General features: G+C 38.0%; 1 protein-coding gene across 1 annotated transcript in view; it reads left to right on the top strand.

Annotated features, from left to right (window-relative positions):
* Positions 1–20,769, top strand: part of XRCC4 (X-ray repair cross complementing 4) — a 187,315-nt gene that overhangs the window by 64,251 nt on the left and 102,295 nt on the right. The window contains exon 4 of the mRNA XM_086629505.1: positions 19,268–19,434. Coding sequence (XP_086485631.1) covers positions 19,268–19,434 — 167 coding nt within the window. The remainder of the gene's footprint in view (positions 1–19,267; positions 19,435–20,769) is intronic.

Below are 20,769 nucleotides of genomic sequence, written 5' to 3'. Positions count from 1 at the left end.
GCAATGTTCGTTTTGCACTTTGGTACAATTTCTGGTAACTTTTTTAACACCTTTTCTCTGTTTGAACTTGTTTTGAAAGTAATTTGTAGCTCTTGATGTAGGCATTTGGTATTTTGGACTAGTCCACTTACTGTCTCTATAGAACCTGAGTTAAGATTGGCAGGTGTTTGTGAAGTTATACTTGTGGATTATGAAGACTAAGTATGTCCAATTTATTTGAACAGTGAAGCTTCCTTCATTTGCTATGGAAGACTACTTTTAGGTGGATTTCATCATAGAAAAGTCATTCATGATTATCAGTTTTTTTCCTTCTTGGAAATTTCATCTCCACCTTCAGTTAGTATTGTACCATTCTCACTTTGATTTCCAACATATTTGAATCATAACACTTCAGTAGATAAAACCAAAATATAGAAAGAATAAACGTGCTGCTTTTGCAAGTCTCAGCACGCTCTGACATATTTAATATTATAACAGAAATATGGATAGCAGTTACCTATGTTCTTTTGCTCCTTGTTATTCAAGCAACATTAGCTGTGATTACCACCATTGCTTTCAGCTGGCTTAAAGTAAGGGGAAATAAATTATTTAGCAGTGTAGAGCATCTTTACTTAAGTTTTATTTATTTTAATAATTGTTTAAATCTTGGTCTGCCAAAAAATCTAGCAAGCTCTGAGGTTGGTCTGAGTGGTATTGACTACTGAGTATAAGATACTAGTCTTGTGAAACATGAAATAATAGTCTTCACTTTGCAAGACAGGAGCAAGATGTTGACTTCCCGCCTCTGCTTTTTTTTAATTTTTTTTTTAAGTACAAGTTCTTCAGCTTTGAGATTTGGCAGTGAAGAGCTGTTCCAGTCTGCTGTGTTGCTGCTCTGGTTCATCTCTCACTTGTGTTTGTGTGGGCTGGTATAGTCGCTTTACACTTTTTTCTTCGTAGTCTGGGCTATTTCATGCTACTAGTCGTTCCAGTTCAGCTACATAGAGCTTGAAAGCACTACTTCCTTAAGCTTACATCTCAGAATAAATAATCACGTCTTATGTGTTTAAACTAGCTGTCCCAGAATGTGATATGGCTTCTTTTCAAAAGTTTTTTTCAGGTATATCCATGTGCTTTGCATGCACAAGACTGGATTTGCTTAAAGGAGCAGTTTCATGGGTCTTCCATGTACATACCTAAGAAAATCATTGTGTTACTCTAAAGGGAAGCAATTTTAGTGATTTGGTAGTTTCAGAAATAGTGGTGGATCTTTTCTTTGTTATTTCCTTAGTGAGGAATAGATGTAGATTTTATTTGGAGCCAACAAGTTTTTGCAGATTTTTAACTGACCATGCAGTGAACCAGACTGCTGGGAACCTTGACGAAGTTATGTTTGGCAACATGGAGATTAACTACTTGCCCAATGAGAGTTCAGACCATGTAAGTACTTCTTTTATCCTTGTCAAAAAAGAACCTACATGAACATAATGGATCCTGATTAGCTCAGGACATTCCATTGTCTCACTGAGCAATGTCCCTCTGACAGTGGAATACTGATATAAAATAAAAAATACAAAATTACGCATTTTACTGCTCTGTGTATAGTCTTCTAGGTTGGGCATTTGTCTATGTAAGGTGGTCTTTGAGTCACTTATTTCATCACAGCTTCCTGGGTAGAACACAGATCACCAAGTCACCAGAACCAGAACCCTACCTTGAAAAATTATTGAGTTTTCAGTAGTACAGTGATTCTTCACAGACACAGTGTCTCCATACGTTTTGTTTTACCCATATTAGCATACCGGGTTTTAATGCTGATAACTGATGGTTAACGTGATATTAAGAGATGTTTTGAGCTTTAAGGCAAAAATTGTCTCTATGTATTTGAATATTGCTTGTATTTACTGCTGTGTGTGTTCTTTTCCAGTTCATTTCTACCTGAAATATGTTGAGTTTATCGAGTTTTGCCTTGTTTGCCACCTCACTATATGCACTGTTTTTTGTTGCTTTGTTTGTTAGTCATGTTAAACAACACTGGCTCAATTGCAATTTCTTTAAGGTACTCCACTGCTAGTATTTTATGATTCTGGAAAAAGATAATGTGAATGTTTAAAACCAAAAAAAACCAAACCCACAAACCAAAACAAAAACCTTCAAACCATCCCCCTGCCCTAAACCAAACAAAAACCAAATAAATCCACCAATTTCTGATTCATAAGAAAGTTTTAGTTCTTCTACTGTTACTATTATAGAGTTTGGGATTTCAGAAAATCAATGGAGTCTCCCTTTTGCACTATTTTGCTGACATGTAAAAATAACGAAAATAAAATACAGAAATATAACAGACATGAGAAATGCTGATTCCCTCTACTGAAATTGCGGTAAAGGTGAAACAAAATTCTTTAGTTCTTTCCCACATTTAGCTATGTCTGCGATAAATAGAGCGTACTGCTGTTGGCCTCTGAAATGTCTGACAAGCTGCTGGGGCTGTCCAGAGGAACTCCTTCCATGCCTCCAGGTTTGAATGCGTAAAGCTCATGCTTTTTATTGCACTGTAATATAAAGGAGCCTTCACTCTTTTCCCTGGGTTCCTGAAAGTTTTTTGCCTCTGTTGTGTTGTGCAAATAATTTGATGTGACTGCGACCTGTGGATCCAGGTGTTGTGGCTTCATGATGCTTCATCTGAGCTCGTAGTCTAACCAGCAGCTGCAACGTATCTTGCCACCTGCCTGAGCAGTCATCGGGGAGAAAAACGTGCCATCAGGGTAAGCTGTGCACGAATCCAGCCACACAGGGTGGGAAGAGCAGGTGGTCTGCCCTGTTCTTTCATAGCACTGTTGCTTGAAACGTTAGTAATTGGCTTGATTACTTTTACTACTGCCATTTGTTTCTAATGGTTTGTAACCATCGTAGTGATGATGTATCAGTCCAGGTACAAAATATATTCACCATATCTTTTGCTGCAAGTATAATGAAGGAACTTAATTCACTGACTCATCTGAAAAATAGAAACGACTTTCTGAACCGAGTAGTGTGCAGAGCTTGTGTAGGACTGATTCAGGAATTCAGATCCTACTGAATTTAAATACTGTATATTAAAGTGTTGTAAAATGTCGTCACTTGAAGTAGTCGGTCATGCTGTATAGAATTCTGAATGTGAGAAAGAAATACCTTCTTTCTTCCAGGATTGTCCTGGTTTCCGAAAACATTAATTCTCTAAATACTTTGTGACGACAATTTTTAAAAATAGTATTATGTGGAAAAAAGTTAATGTTTTGTTTTATTGCTAGCAACTACTTTTGTTAACAGATAAACATGTTAGACTGTATTTATTTTGCAGATGAGAATCTATAAGATTTCAGGGAGAATATTTTCTAATTGAATCCAATCCAACTTTTTTATCTCAGTAAAAACTTCCTTTATAAAAAGACACACATTATAATTGCATCTATTTGAAGCATTAAGTTGTTTGTAGATAAGGGATTTTTTTATCTTTGTATATGTACGTAAATATATGTCAATCAGTGGATTTGAATTTTCAGACAAAAATCAATTTTTATTTGATCTTTATAAGCATTTAATGTGACTTTCTTGAATTCAAAACTTTTTACACCTTTTATCATGATAAGAATCCATATGGAAATATTACTTGCAAGAGTTGAGTTTGTAGTGCCAATGAATGGATCTGACGTATCAACTTAGTAATTACCTTGAATCATTCAGTGTATAAAACGTCATTTGATCAGTCATAAATGATGTGTGATCAGTCAGTCCTCTGAAATGACCTTTACCCATGGAATAAAAATGTCATATTTTAATTATTCTTACACGGTAGAATGTGTAACACAATATTTTTAGCAGTAGTACTTAGTCTTAAATCTTCCTCTTATCATAATGAGTCTGAGTAATGCTAGGCTTGAGAAGGGAAACCTTAATTTCATGCCCAGAGTATAAACAAGACAAACAAGATTGCAGTAAATTCCCTTTTGTTCTGACTGTAAAGAAACCTCTGAGAAATAAACTATCTTTTTTTTTTCTGTGCATTAATTTGTTCTTTTAAGGAGCCCGGGAGCAAAGCAGTATCTATGTAGTAAGAAGAGTTGAATACTAGCATCCCGGAATGAAGTGTAGTGATGCTGTAGAATCATAGAATCGTTTAAGTTGGAAAAGACCTTTAAGATCGTCGAGTTCAACTGTTACCCTAACACTGGCAGGTCCACCACTAAAGCATGTCCCTAAGTGCCACATCTACACGTCTTTTAAATGCCTCCAGGGATGATGACTTAACCACTTCCCTGGGCAGCCTGTTGCAATGCTTGACAACCCTTTTGGTGAAGAAATTTTTCCTGATATCCAATCTAAACCTCCCCTCGTACAACCTGAGGCCGTTTCCTCTCATTCTATCACTTGCTACTTGGGAGAAGAGACTGACACCTACCTCACTACAACCTGTTTTCAGATAGTTGTAGAGAGCCATAAGGTTTCTCCTCAGCCTCCTTTTGTCCATGCTAAACAGCTCCGTTTCCCTTAGCTGCTCCTCATCAGACTTCTTCTCTAGACCCTTCACCAGGTTTGCTGCTGTTCTTTGGACACGCTGCAGCACTTCAATGTCTGTAGATCCTCCTTGAAGGCCAAAACCATGTTGTGAGCTGCTACTTAGCCTGGATAATACGAAATACAAGGTTTTCCCAAGTCATTCCTGTACATAAATATTAGATGTTAAACTGCTACTGGCCTAGAGCAGTTAAAAATTACTTTTAATAATGACATCTTAATTCCCTAACTTCCCAAGTCATTTGCAGCTGCTGTTTCATTATTTCCCTCTGTTTAGATGCATATATCAAAAGGAAGTTGAGTGGAAGGCGAGGAATTTTGTTCTGGGACTTGTAGTTCTGAATGGAGTCATACATTGGTTCCTGCAGACATTTTGAGAAAAATGACTCAAAGGATGATAGGTGTTCCCTCTGTTTGGACTTAAAGATGTGCTGCTGCTGCTACTGAACCTGTAAATCATTCAAGCTTGAACTGTCTTCCTTGTGTTATAACTTCATGAGTGAGTTGGGTTTGCTTGGTGAGTCCTTGTTAGGATAGTGCCATCTGGCTCTGTGGTCGCGAACACTTTGCTGTTGTTGGAGGGAGTATTCTTGTGACAAAAGAAAGGGGAAAAAAAAAAGCACACAACTCCCACTCAACCAAGCAAGAATCTGATAGCTGTAAAAAATTATGTCCTGCTCTTACTAGAGCATTTTATGTCCATAAAGTCTAGAACAAGTTTTGGTTGTCAAATTTCTGCATCTCTGACAGTGTTTTACAAGGAAATTCAGACAAATACTCCTCGATTTTTTTTTTTTTTTTTAATACTTCTTTGGTTTTGGAGTTTTTTTAAATGCTTACATAAAATAAAGATGTCATGAAGGCAGTTAAAACAGTGTAGATGGCTGCACAAAGGTAGAAGAGGTGTTTGTTGAGGAGGCCTAGAAGGTCTTAGCTTCTGTGTGTAGGATCTCACTCTCTGCATATCTGTGGAGTGATTTAAGTCTTAAAGGGCATGGGGGAAGTCTCTTGCTGATGATGAAATCGAACAGTAACAAAAGGAATATAAGTGTAGACAGATGTAACTCAGTAAAGTTTATTTCACATGCATTTCACTCCTGAATCCAAGCTGATGCTTCTTTCTTCTTGTATGAAAATAGGAGTTTGACTTTTTTGTTTATCTCTGTTAGACTCTTGGATGGAAAGAAATATGCTATTCATATCTTGATAATTTATAGAAATGTTTATGTCCATCTGTGTACTTAACACTGCTTGGAATTTTGGCTTTACTTGAGATTTCTCATATTCACTGCATACATCTTCTGATGCATTGAGTATTTCCATGTTTGTGGGTGGGGCACAGTGTACACAAATGTTCACCACATAGCTCAGATAGGTGAGTTTAGTACTATAGAGGAAAATCTTCAATCTTTTGTTTTCTTGAATGGGATAAAATAACTCCATTCAATGAAGTTTTTATTTAGTCAGATGTTTGAATCTGAAAGGTTTTCAGCAAGTGCCTGTCAACATTCTGAAAGGATGTTGTAAACAAAGGGTAAAAATCCACCCTGAAACAGTCAATGGTTGTTCTAAACGAATCCTGTGTTATTACTCACACTGGAAAATTGTTTGTAGTACTTAGTTGGGAACACTTTTATATTTTGCCTCGGTCTAGGCATTATCTCATGCTTACTCACGTGGTTATACATTTACTTTCCAAGCAAAAAAATCATGTGCAATGGTTGACTGTTAACCGTCAGAGTACAAGCATATTCAGGGGAGTCAGACTTAAATTACTGTGAAATGTTGGCATGTTAGTTCCAAGGGTGTATTCAAGAAGCACTTTATAGTTTCCATTACTTCCCAAACGTAAAGGTCAATGTTTGAAGGGAAGTAGCTCCCAAGACAAGTTGTCTTCATATCTGACAGTTATTACTCCAGACATTTCAGTTATGTTTTATTAAAGTTTTTAAAGAAAGTTGCAGTCTGGGTTTCACATGTAAGAATATGATCAGTTGACAGGTAGTTTTAAAATACTCCCATTATGCAGCAGCTAAAGCCTAATGTGGTGGTGGTTTTTTAATCTTGGAAATATTAATCATTCATATTTTGTTACCTTGAAACTTTTACTGACAGTAATATCACAAGCACTCCTGCAAGCCTTGCATTTATTTTGGAGATTTTGCTAAAAGCACATTTATCTAGATCTACTTTTTATAACGTTGGTAGAAACTTTTCTGGAGGTTGTCAAAAGGTTTGCATGAGGATTTTTCAGTGTTATGTGTTCATGCTATGTATACTTTGTGATTAACTATTCAGAAAAAGAGCACACTCCTACTGGAAAGATTTTCCTTCAATGAACTTTGTTCTCAAATAATTTTTGAGTTGGAAGCGTGAACATAAATGCAGAATATTTGTCAAAAAATACCAGCAGATTAAATTAAAAATCTCTGGCAGCCATCCTTTCGTACTATTGGGAGACTCAAGCCTCAAACACAAGTAAGTTGCTATGTGATGAGTTTGTGTGTCAGTTGATTTATGGTAATGGCCCATGTTCTGTTCTTAGCCTGTGGGAAATGCATTCTGATTTAAGCTATCTTATTAGGCTTTTTCTCTGAAATCTAAATCAACATGGTTGTGAACTGTTCATGTATTTAAGCCCTGAATCCAGATGTTCTATGTAGAGTCTATTGTCACACTATAAATTTCATAAAAAACAAGGAAGAAAACAAGTTAGATCTCCAAGTGAAGCTCATTTCCTAATTCGTTTAGAGCAGTTTTTAAAATAATAAAACATGCAAGTGCTTTCCCCTGCCTCCTAAGGAAACAAAGCTTATGGGATCATGCTGTGTGCCTCTGCTGACTGCCCGTCTCTTACCTCCTCCCCCTTCCCCTCAATAACTTTTGAAACCACTGGCCAATTTCAAACAGATTTGACAGGAGTAAAGGTCTCAAAGATATCAGGTTCCTACTGGTTTCATGGAAATAGGTGACTGGATGGAGAAGAGAGACCCTATTCATATGTCTGCTGTGGAAAAAACTGTGGAATGAGATCAACTGTATTATTAGACACTAGCAAATCCTCATGGGAAAGAGAAGTTATGAATGCACTAAATAAGGGAAAATTCACTTTGACTGGATTTCTCACCTTCTTAAACATTAGGGGATCTAGCACAAGAGTCAAAACCCTGGGAAACCAGCCTTCAGTAGTTCCATTGCTCACAGACCTGCTTGCTACTCAGTGAGGTAGGAACGTATCTGATTATTCCTGGAGCCATTGAATTAATGTGGAAAAAGATGAAAAAATGATGTTTTAAGGATGTCCTGCTTCACTTGTCTTTGTAAACTCACTTCAGAGGCAGACTGGTAGTAGAGAATTGAATGGACAGTATTGCCTGAAGTATAGAAGGGAATGATAAAAGAGAAGAAGCATAAAGGAAGATAAAGCACTTGGATGTATGTACAAAATGCAAACCTGCCAGTTTTTGCATACTGAAGTAGTAATTTCATCCCGAATTCAATAAACTGCTTGAATTGTTTGTTCTTTACGTAATCACAACTCTGTTATCACTGTTTGTGGAACTATAATATATAGTTGCCCGTTCCATATTTAGTATTCTAATAAATAGCTCACCTGATCTTTCTGGAGCTTTGCCTTTGGCCTTTTCACTCTAATTGCTCAGATTTTTTGAATAAAGGGGAATATTGTATCTGATTACCACTGAGGAAGAATTGGAAGAAATACCTAATATTACCAGTTCTGATTATTATCACTGCAGTGCATTTTAGTATTGAGTGTATTTCTAATTTTAAGGGATTCAGTTGCATAGTGGTCCAGCAAATTGAGGGGAAAATTAGTAGCAGCTTTCTGTAGCTTAGCACCTTGAGATATTAATGTTGCTTTAGTGCAAATGCTCTGTAACTTTACTCAGTTCATGGCTTTTTTGAAATGTGTCTCATTTCTTACAAAGATATGATTTGGTTATCATTGATATATACGGGTTTAAGGTTGGAGGAGGAAGTGTTCTTATGAGCAACAGTTTTTAGAGTAAGTTTTGGGAAAAGTTTTGATTACAGAGCACTTTATGGTAGTGAATCATAGCCTGGATAGATCTTGACCAGACCATGTCACAGCTGTCAAAATTTTGTAGCTAAAGACCGTTTCAGCATGGGTAGGATTAAGCTTCACAGAAGCAACTGATTGTATAGATATGTGAAACATGATGTTTCTGATGAATGCGAAGATTAAACAAGGACATTTTCCAAAAGCTTTAAAGAAAGACATGTAGATATAATGTTATTCATGAAAGAAATCAATTAGTTTCTTGCTCAGTAGGTGTCATCCTGGCACCCACACAACTACTCTTACCTACTACATGACTTACATTTTTCTTCTTCTCTATTTTTTTCTTTTTTAAAAAAGGGGGTATTTAAGCCATATCTGATACGCTTACTATTTTCTTTTACTGTTTTTTATCCCAAAACTCTCTGAAGAAGCAGGTCTCCTGAAATATAGATAATCCTCATATCCTGGTGAGTCTTACAAGGTAAATGTGGCAGGGTGAAAGAAAGAAATGAAACGTGCGAATAGACTGAATATTGATGATCTGCAAATGTCACATAAGTTCTATGTCTATTTTCTGTGTATTTGCATGGTCTACTTAATCATGATATATATATTCAGAATTACGTGTATGGTTCAGGTCATCCACAGTCAAGAAATGCAAATTGAAGTTGGGAGGAAGCTTGTATGATATGAGGAACAGAGAACCTAACTTCTACGTAGCCGAAACTACAACGCTGAGCTTTAGTTCAACATACTGACAGACAAAAATAATTATCTATAAGAAGGAGAAGAATGCTATAAGCTAGGGAGCAGTGTCTGTCTAAGGGCAAATGGATACAAGTTGGGCATGTGTGTGTTTAGGAGGCAAATTAGAAAAAAATGTCCCAAACAGCTTACCGGCTAGACTGGTGAGATTAAGAAACTCTTTTAAAAACTTTGATTCCTTTTTGAGAGTGTTTATGTGATAGTGCTTCCTGTGATTGCAAGCTGGCCTTAGTGAGGTCTCAGGAAGATGATGTTCAGATTTTGATACAATATCTAAGTCTTCAAAGAAGTCCTCCTCCTCTTTCTTCTGAAAAAAGCAGTGGGATTTTGTGTTGAGAGCTTCTTGCGAGAATGATCTCAAATACTCCGGAGAGTCAAGATGCAGTGCTTCCAAGGACTATAATGAATTTTGGGAAAATACAAGTAAGAATAAGAAATTTAGACTGCTGATCAGAGCTGGCTTTTTGTGTTACTGTTTTCTCTACCATAACAGCTTATCCAAGTCTATTGGACTGGATGCACTGTATCCAAGGATGCTTAGAGAGCTGGCCTGTATGAGACTGCTCCTTATCAAATTTGAAAGCTCGCAGAGATTGGGAGAGGTCCCGAACAACTGGAGAATGGCAGACTTTCCACCAGTCTTCCAAAAACACTAGACAGATATTCAGAAAAACTACAGGTTGTTCAGGTTCACTTTGATTCCTGGGAAAGTCATGGAGCAACACCTCTCAGACCATATTTCTGTCCGCATGAAAGACAAGGTGGTGGTCGGGAGCTGTTGTTATGGATTTACCAAATGTAGTCATGCTGGACCATGCAGACTGTGTCTACATCTACCATGCCTTTTGTGATAAAACAACTGGATTTATGCCTGAAAGGAGACCAGAGGATGCCATTTGTATGGACTGTGACAAGGCTTTCAGCACTGTCTCCCACAGTGTTGTGTCCAGATTGGCCTGTTATGGTCTGAATGGGTGGAGAACTAAATGCATCGAAAACTTTTTGAATGATGGGACGTAGAGGACAGTGCTTAGTGGGTTGTGTGGGCCTGGAGGCTAGTAACAAGTGGAGAGCAACAGTAGTCCCTCTTGGGACCTACCCTGTTTCATATCTTTAATAGTAACTTGGAGGAGTGATAGTGTACATGTCCATTGAGTTTCCAGTTAACATCAAACTGGAGTGACTAGTGGACCAGTGGCTGCCCTCAAGGGCAGGGCTGCCACCCAGAGAGACAAGACTGAGGCAATGGGCCGACAGGAGCCATATGAAAGTCAGGAGACAAATGCAAAGCCCTGCCCAGGGCCAAGAGAGCTCCTTCAAAGGGATGGGCTGGGGGTGATGGGGCTGGGGAACAGGTCTGAAGGTAAAGACATGGGTCCTGGTGGGCAGTGAGTTGAGTCTGGGCCCTGGCAGCAGTGGAGGCATCCTGGGCCATATCAACAAGAGCACAATTAGCAGACCGTGTGAAGGGGCTATCCCTTTTAAATTGGCGTTAGTTTGATACAGCATCTAGTTTCAGGTTCCCAGCACAAGGAGGACACTGATCAGCTGGAATGAATCCAATGGAGGGCTGTCCAAGTGATGAGGGACTGGAGCACTTGCCCTATGAGGAGAGGCTGTGGGACCAGGGCTGCTTTAGCATGGGGAAGAGTTGGCTTCAGGTGTGGCCTCTCAGTAACTCGAAGGAAGTTATTGAGAAGACAGAGCCATGCAGTTTGCAGTGACGCATGTTAGGAGGATGAGAGACAGCAGACATAAATCCAAGCCATAGTTTCCAATGGGATATACTGGAAATGTTTTTCACTAGTAGACCAGTAAAGTGTTGAGACAGGTTGTTTGGAGAGGTTGTGGGGTCTCAATGCTTGGACATTTCCAAGACCCAACTGGATAAAGCCTTGAGCAACCTGGTCTGACCTCTGAGCTGGCCCTGATTTGGGCAGGAGGTTAGATTGGAGACCTCCAAAGGTCCGTTCCAGTCAATGACTCTGTGAAGAACTTTGAGGGTAGCAATCTGCTTCCAGTCTGGCCAATGCTGCAGTGTACATCTTGATGAGAGTAGATGGAATAACTTGTAAGAGGCAGAGCCTTCGTCAACCTTATTTTTGCCTTCTTCCCCAGGATCCAGATATTCCATCAAAAGGGAAACCTGAGACCTCCTTCTGCAGTGTGCCTTGGTCCTTCTTAATCTAGTAAAATACAGTGGCTTCTGCTGCAAAGCTGATAGAGCAGTGTTCCAGGGACTGCTGTGGTTGCCTCTGCACCAGTAAATTAAAATTTCCTGGGAATGTTCCCAGACGCTATCCTGGTTTCAGAGGCCAACTGATGGGAAACAGTCTATGTCCATGCTATTAAACTCTTTCAGCCTCCAGAAGAGGATAACTGCATGTAAACTGCCTCTTTGGGAGTGGTCCCTGGGATGCTCCAACTCCTGTGATGTGCCTACAAGAGTGGTGAGGTGGTCACTGGCATGAGCCAGGGACACGCTTCAGCCATTCTAGTGATTAGACGTATATAAATACTAGTACCTGGCGATGTTCCCAATTTCTGCTGAGTTTACTGTACAGATGTGGCCTCCTTGCACTCCAGTTGCTAAGAGGGCCTCAGTGCCATGACTGTGTGGGTTTGAGGGTGTGAGAAGCGGCAAAGCACTCTCCAAAATATTTGGGAAGCCCTGCCATACAAAATAGTGAAACCAGATGGAATTTCATCAGTTGATGTGGAGCTAATATGATGGCAATTTATGTGGAAGGTTTCTGCAGCGTGTAGTAAAAACCTGAGAAAGACAGTGATCGCTTATGTCAGCTGTTTTGCTCTGGAATAGATATAATGCCTTCGTCGAGAAGGAAGATACTATTTTTTGAGGATGAAGTAATGCTTTTCTCATAAATAACATTTCAGGAGGGAAAGGCAAGAGTGGAGAAAGGCAGGATTTTTATCTTGAACTTGATTTTTGTAATTGGTGATCGTATTTTTATAGTGACTGATGTAACGGCAAGATTTCTTGGCTTCCATGGTACTTTGTAATTTTTCTAGCTTCCTAGAGTTTGCTGTTACAAAAGCAACTTCTACTTTCATGTTGTCATCACTGTGTTTTGCAAGTCTAGTGTACTTGTTTTATTACCACACCCAGGGATGTCATGGTTACTGTTGAATGATTTCCCTGGAGATAATAGTGGCACAGCTTTAAAAAATCAAGACCTCTCAGTGATTGACTTAAGAAATAAAAATGGTATAATGCTTTCCAGATTCAAGCTTGTAACAATACTTTCTTTGTATAGGCAGCTAAGCGTCAGCATCGTTCATTTGTAGGTCATATTCTTTTACCCTGTACATGAATTTTCATTAACATTTTCCTCTTTTAAATTCATAGGTATTTTCATAGTTGAAAACTTACTTTTATCTAGAGTATTGGTTCTATCTTAGTTCAGAGTCTGTGTGTATGTGGAGTAGAAGAGGTAGCTGATATTTAACCGGCAGTAGCAAGGCTGATTTTGGAAATCACAGCCTGTCTGTCTTGCAAGAGTTCCAGCTCTCAACTGAGAAAAGAAAGCAGCTGTATCTTACACTACCTATTGTAATGCAAGCTTGTAAGAGACGTATTGCTTTTGAATTCATGCAACATTCAATGATGTCCTGTATGTTATGGCTAATCTCTAACTCTGTGGTAAGGAATTTACTTTCAGTACCAGCCATAGGCAAGGTCATCAGTAGGTGACCAGGATATTTTAGCTGGTAGTTTTTAATATCTTGTCTTAGCAATATTTTCTAGGTATAAATTTGTGCAAGTGTTGAAAAATAAGTGAGTAAAGCATTTGTTTTAGTTTGGCTTTTGAGATTATTGAGATGGCGTTTTGAGTATTGAAAACATATGGTTTCAGACTGTGGGATTTTTATTAATAAAAACCACCCTGATTGCTCCTCCATCCTCCCTAGTTTCCCAAAGACCCAGCTGAACTGAAATTAATAGGTGGCATGGATAGACTAAGCTCTAGTGAGACCGAGCTCTATCGTAGAAATAGAGCTCCCAGTGCAGCTCCTTTCTAGTGTAGGAAAGGCGTTGAGAGATGCTCAGGATGGGAGAATGACAAAAGAATCCGTTGTTATATGGGTCTGCAGGGCTTTCCTGCTTCAGCACAGGGGTCACATCTGCTATTACAAACTGCAGGTCTTGATAAAGACAGAAAGGGACTGCACAGCTGCTCTGTGCTGGTGGGCTGCTGTGGAATTTTTTTCCCCTCCTCAAATTCTTTGATAATATTTCCCTGGTGAAAGGACATTTACTTAGACAATACCTTGCAGGATTCAGCATCTGTCTGCAAGGATGTAGATGTTACTAACTATGCTAACCCAGCTGATTGTTAAGAGTTTGAAATAACTATGATTAGAAGCAAAACACAAGAATGTCGCAGTCCTACTCTGGTGGTATAAGAAAACTGGAAGATGAGTGAGGAGAGTTAGAGATGAGTCTGTTACAGGCTGTAGATTGACTTGTGTAATTAAAACACCATCAATTCGTTTACACACTAGGAATATTTTCATTTCAAAATCAGACCTAAGTATCTGTAAGTGTACTCTCTGTAAAAATGATTTTTTAAATCCTTTTCAAAATAGAGAAGGAAAAAGGAAAGTATTATAGGTTAAGATTTAAGTGCATGACATAGAAGAGAGACGGAGAACCACTATATAGCTGCTGTAGTCTGTCAGGACAAGAAAAGACAAAATCTGTCTGTCTGAATAAATATTTTTTTTCTAGCTTGTGGAAGTATGGAATTCCTTAAATATATTTTGGATAACAAATACTGTTATAAAGGATTGTCAGGATACTTCAGTAATATAGAGAGAACTCATGGTCCGCAATACAGATGCAATGAGTTTCCAGCCTAAATGTTTTCTTTTCTTACAGACTAGCATGTCATAATGAAAAATCGTTGTTACTGGAAATTAGCTCACTGTTAGTATATAGCTTCAGATTCTGCCTCAGAAGAGAGAGCTTGCAGGCATTGCTGTGTAAGTGGCTTCTTGATACTTACTGCCTTAGATGTGATAACTCTCATTTCTAGTGCAATGTAATAGTGCAAGGATTATATAGTGTGTATATAGATAGATTTTGAATGCAAAATTAAAATCCACCATCTCTATAGAATAAAGTAATTTTCATATAACTTCAGAATTTTCCGTGGAAAAAAAAGTGTTGGCTCATATTTTAGTGACTTTTTTTTCCTATATGAAGCATCTTACTGTAAACATCAATAACTAGAAGAAAAATTACTTGAGAAGCTTTTTGGTTTACTTCCAAAACATTTTCTGTCTTATGGTCGAGATCACTTCTTTCCTCATCTGTAGAACCAAACAGTGGGCAGGGTGAGAGGTGATGGGAAAATGACAGTTTTGTCATAAGCCATTCTTAGTTTTATTTCTAAGCTTAAAATATGGTCTAATGGATAAGTGATGAATGTGATTTCTGATTAAAAACACAACTTTCTAAATGGTTCTATAGTCATCTTCATGTGTCTTTAAAAAACAAAAATGTAAAAAAAATCCCAACAAACAATAAAACAGATTTTGAAGAGGAGCAGTATATCAGTCACAGTCAATCTGTTGTCCACTGGGATCTCTAGCAGATCTGCTCATTCTCTGTGTAAATTAAGTGTTTAGTGCTTCACTGTTTTACATGTTTTCTTGAATGATCTGAAACAGGAAGTAGAAAGCACATTAATTACATCTGCAGATGATACAAAGCTAAAGCTACAGCAGCTGGAAGAATGGCAAGAAATATAAATTGATCTAGAGAGCAGCAATGTGCAGGAATTTACAAAATGAGGCTCATCTTGGGAACGTGATCCAAATCACAGACATGTTACATGTAAAATTACTTTAGCTAAGTGTTAATGTTAAGCTTTCACTCGTGCAGTAAGCAAGATCTACTTATCTTGATATCCCACCCAGTTTACTGTTTCTTATGGTATCCTGATCTTTACCCACTTCTACTGAATCTTTCTAGAATCGTTTCCAGTTTCACTACTGTGGTTTTGGTGTGATAAAGGACAAATAACTGGAAGATTTCTTGGTTTCGTTACAAGCAAAAACTAAGTAATATGTGGAAAAACTAATGCCTCCTGTTTTTATGTTCCCCCACCCCCGACATTCAGTTTTAACAGAATTCTGTCTTAATCAGTGCTGCAAATTACATGTCTGTCCCAAATTTAGAATGCTTGGATCTGAAATTGTGCTATTTTATAAATCTGCTCCTTTACCAGATTGCTTTCCAATTTGGGGTGCCAACAGGGCTTCAGAGCAAAACTGTCCTGAGATTTCATTTTCTTCACAGTTTCACAAATGGCTCATGCTTTGCCTTGGTGCCTTGGAAATGAGATGGATCTGGCTGCCTTTGCGGCTTATCAGTGTCTCAGCACTGGACTCTTTACAGGGGGAAATGCCAATCAGTTGTAATTTGCTCAGATAACAATGTTACTATTGTTAGTGCCAACGTTTCTGTATGTAAAATAGGCGGTGTAATAGCTCGTTGTAACGAATAATTTCGTGTTGAAGAAACAGCCTAAGAAGGCTTTGTGGTAGGCTTTGTATAACGTTGGGTGTGAAGGAGGCAAAACAAAACAGCATATCCAGTATCACGTTATTTTTGTCTTAATTAGGACTGTGTCTAAACATCCCGTGTTTTTCTGCACTGAGGTGCTGAAGATAGCTGCAGTGCATTCGCTCCTACAACTGTCCTAAGTTAAGATTAGACAACAGAGGGAGGGGAAAAGATACAGAAGAATACTTGTTCTGCAGAAGCCTTGTAATTTTTTTTTTTTTTTTTTGGTTAATATGTGAGCACCTGCCTAATAAATTTAAGCCTCCTGCAAATGGCCATGCTTTGCTTGCCTTGTGTGGGCCTCCTAGAAATGATCTGCAGATCACAGTGTATAAGACACACAAACAGTACAGTGAAGATTAATGTAAGAAAGTACGTCATAGTCAATCGCTTTGTATAAAGACTGAATTAAAGACTAACTGTTGCTATGTTGGACTTTGAAATGAACACCTAAAAAGATGGCCAGCCTAATTCATTGTGTCCCTATGGCAGTGTGGCAAATCTGTCCCGCACCTCCTCTTGATTGACTCTCAACGTCAGCAAAAGCTCATCAGGCTGACATCTATTTCTTGCTCCGTTCTTTGCAGCATGACCTCTCCCTCTCTCTGTTTTGAGAATTCATCAAAAAAGGTGGCATGCCCAAAAACCTGGTTTGATTTCTTCCAGTGTATCAGCTTTTACAAAAATAAGGACATTGTTTGTTCTTGCAAATTTTTCAAAAATCCTTTCATGGCAGAAGTCCATGAAGATGAGGATGTATTTTGCAATTTCAAAACTCCGCATTGCACTAGCAGTATTGGTTTATGTAGTATGTTTAAGTAAGAGGCTGAACTGGTGTTTGTTTATAATTACAAAATTGCTATTGAAATATCTGCTGTGTGTTTGGTGTGATCTTGATTGTGAGTGGAACCAGGCTTTCAGCTGAAATCTATTGTTACTCACTCTAACCTGTTTTAGGGTTATTCTTATTTTATTCTTTTATGCTGAGTAAACTAAAAGTTGGACAATGCTGTTAAACATATTTACCTATTACTTTATCTCAATTATGTTAAAAATATAAGACAAAAAGATGTACTCTTCTTGTTATTTCCTCCACAGTATAAGTAGAAGATTGTGTTGCAATTTATCTGTGCTACTGTGCTTCTCTATCTCTGCAGCTAGTATTCAAGTGTGGCATGAATTCTTTATCCGTATAGCATGGTGGTGGCTTGCAAGTGATGAAAAACAGTTTCCTTTACGTGAATGTCCGTCTTTGTTAATGCTGTCAAACAACAAGTGTGATATCCAAGGAATACACGTCACTCTGTGGATTACTGATAATGTAATCTAATTTCCAAAAATAACTTATATGCATCTTTTAATCTATAGCCATCAGATGTATGTAAGCTAAAGAAAAACAACATGTTAGGGACAGTGCATATGAATTTAGAAGAAAGATCAGTGGTTAATTTGAAATTAAACCTTTGGGTTTACTGCATTTTCTGATAAATTAACCTTACTGGAGAAGCTCATGATGGTATCACGTGTTGTTGCAGAGACTTCCACAGATAAAATGTTCAAGGACTGTTACTTGTTGCAAACAATGCCTTTAAAATCTTTATGAGCAATTTTTACAGGCCTTTTTCAGCAAAACCTTATGTATAATAGTAGAAAACTTGACTTTTTAAAAAGTGTTAAAAACGTTACACATTTTTTTCGCAAATGTATTTTATTTAGTTATTTTCCATACCCTCGCAAGTAAAATGAACTGAAGTGAGGCAAAAAATGAATAAAATGGCATTTCTGATTTTAATAGGTGAGGTGCCATGACACAGACTGAACTCTTCCCTAGCATGTACCACTTACATGTATTTATTTTTTAAGATGTTATTGCTGTGTATTCAAGTTGAAAAGATGAGTAATAGTTCTATTCACAGGGAAATGCCACAAGGGTTATGTCAATCCTTTTAATAATTGCAAGATGTGAGAGAAGACCCCTTCTCCTTCCACATACCTCTCGCCAATTCGATGTTTCTGTAGGCATTTCCAAGCAAAGCCAAGTTATCTTGATGCTTCTTTCCTGAAAGATCTGCTTCTGCTGTAGTTTAAACTCGCCAAAGTCTGGATTGTGTCATCCAGCCCACTCTGCTTTTCTCTGGATCTGCTCCCTCAGCTAATTTTTTGTCAAGCCAGGCAAATGATGATGCTTCTAGACGTGGAGAGGTATCAGAAAAGATCTCTATGACTTCTGTAGGCTCTATCAGCTGGAGAAGTGTACCTTAAGGTAGTTCAGATTCCCCATCATCTACCCATTGCAGAGCACCAATGTCAGTTCCTTCATTTCAGATTTGCTTCTCTTAAGATAATGTGTGCAACCCATTTCAAGCAGCCTTAGTATTCTTCATCAATTGCTTCAAACTATTGTGCTGAATATTTTTGTGTCTTCATCCAGCTTTGCACGGTTATAGCTTAGCTGATACTCTTGTATGAATGGCTGAACCATTCCCCTTAAAATAATAGAAACAACAGTTTTCTGTTGTTTCTGCCAGATCAGGCAGAACAAATCTGTTCAGACCTTTTGTATATTCTGTATAACATCCGTATTACTGAATAAATACAACTATTCATTATAGATCCTATCCTTTAATGTCATTGAATTATTCAGGCTACCTATTTAATTGAAGGACTCCTTTTATTATTAAGAACTTGCTGTCTGAGCCCTGAAGGGGAAAACTCTTGGACTAGTTTTCATCCATCAGGTGGATGCAAGTATTATAGAGAGGCATTTGTAGTGCTACTTTAAATCAAAGGTAATTAACGTTCATTTGTTTTATCAGTAATGTTTATGTGGTTGTATTGCTGCTGTGGGTACCAGACTAGGCAGCAAGTTACTTCAGCTAGTTCATAGGGCAGATGGCAAGAACATGTTAGTGATACCATGAAGTTTTCAGTTCCTGAGGCAAAAATGCGTTTTATATAAAACCTGTGGCTGCACCTTTATACTACTGACCTCCTCTGATCTATAGAAAAGCAGGTTGTTGTTATATCACGTTACATCTGCTGCGTGGCATCTGTTTTCCTGCCCTTTAGAAAGTATGTCAGTGCTTACGTTCTGTGCCTATCGAATGACAGGTGACCATTAAGACATCTTCGCTGCATAAATATTGGATGTGGAGATTATTCCACATATTCCACAAATCTTCTTGCGACAAATTTATTACATCACTTTGGACTGGAGGACGGTAAAGTATTTGTTATACTTGTTAAGTATATATTCAAGTTTATTGGGAGCGAGGTTTTGTGATCTTTCTAGAACTAATGATGTAATTAATTCTTTCTTTGTATCCTAGTTTAGACTTGGATCTCTGAAGCTACAGAAAGTTTCGAGTCCGGTGGAGGTGGTTAAGGAGCTGATTGGTTACTGTCTGGACTGCCTGGGAAGACTGCAGGCAAAAAACGAGCATCTACAAAAAGAAAATGAAAGGCTTTTCAGCAACTGGAGTGATGTGGAGAAGCGGTAAGTTTAAAAGTGCTTCACAGGTGATACTTGAGAAATTCACAAATACTTACGCTGTCAGTGCAGGCTTCACTGATGAGCGCTTTTGAAGTCACATACAGAAAGGAGTACACAAATTTTTCTTCTCTTGACAAGTGTTTTGAGCTCAGTTATCTGCAGTCCATGTAGTTGTGGGTCTCCCTCCTGTCTCAAAGATGCAAGCAGTATTACAAACTTGGCAATTAAAGCTGGTTTTAGCATTACGACGTAGAAGAAATATTATCTCTTTTCTGTAGAATCCTCTCCACTTTCTTCAGGAAGCCTTTTCCTTTCTATTATTTCCTTTCCATTTCCTGCTTATTAGGACTAGCAGTTTAAATTATTTACATTTTTGAGTAGGAAATAAGTTGCCATTCCTCTAATCTGTTTGCCATGTCAAAGCAGCAGCAGAATTGGAAAATGACTGTGTTGTTATAGGGAAAAGTACTGTTATTTTGCAAGAGATTTTTATAATTGCCATTGTGTTTATGATCTGAATTGTCTGCCATTACACACTGTCTGAAGTAATCTATGCTTATTTCAGTTAGCACAAAGCACTTAGCACATGCAAGTCAGAGATTTATCTTGTTTTTCTATAGCTTTATCTGAAAAAAACACATTTAAGAAGATTGATGAAAGAATGCAGCTAATTGGCGTTAATTTACCTTGAAAAAGAGAGCTAACTTTTGGGAGGAGTTGGTTTTGTTTCCCTCTCATTAAAATGAGTAACAATTTCTCCTGACAATCTGCCTGACAAGCATATGGCCTTTCTAAGTAGTGTTTTACTGCTTAACAGTTTATTGAACAATAGCGTATTGTATAACCAGTATGCTGCACTGCATTACACGCTAATGTGTAATAGGCATTAGTGATTGTATCAATTTCCATGGTGGTGTGGCACTTTTAAAGAGTAACCCCAAAGAGAAAAAAAAAAATCACAGTTGCCTGACAGCCCATGCTCTCGGAAGCAGTGTATTCAAGCTGTTGGTTTTCTTCAGTATGTTTATATTCTGACTAGCTGAAACATGATTTTTCAAAATAAATGCTGAAAGTTGTATGGTCACCAAACTTCGTCCATGTCTGCTAGATGAAGAATAAAAATAATTTCTATTCAAACAGCGTTGGGTTTTTTGTTTAGGGTTTTTTTTGTGTTTTTTTTTTTACATTTTTTTTGTCACAGCCCAGTCTACCCTGCTGTCTCTCTTTGCTCTTTTGGCTCCAAATGCTGGACCTAGTGGTGTAAGTTTCTTGGAGCAGAAGAAAAGCTTGGGCTGTCTTTGTTCAGTAGACAGAATTTCAGGCTTTGCATTCTGTATC

Source organism: Tauraco erythrolophus, chromosome Z (assembly GCF_009769465.1).
Source record: "Tauraco erythrolophus isolate bTauEry1 chromosome Z, bTauEry1.pri, whole genome shotgun sequence".
Lineage (NCBI taxonomy): Eukaryota > Metazoa > Chordata > Aves > Musophagiformes > Musophagidae > Tauraco > Tauraco erythrolophus.
The sequence above is the reverse complement of the archived record's forward strand: the minus strand, read 5'-3'. Positions and strand labels throughout refer to the sequence as shown.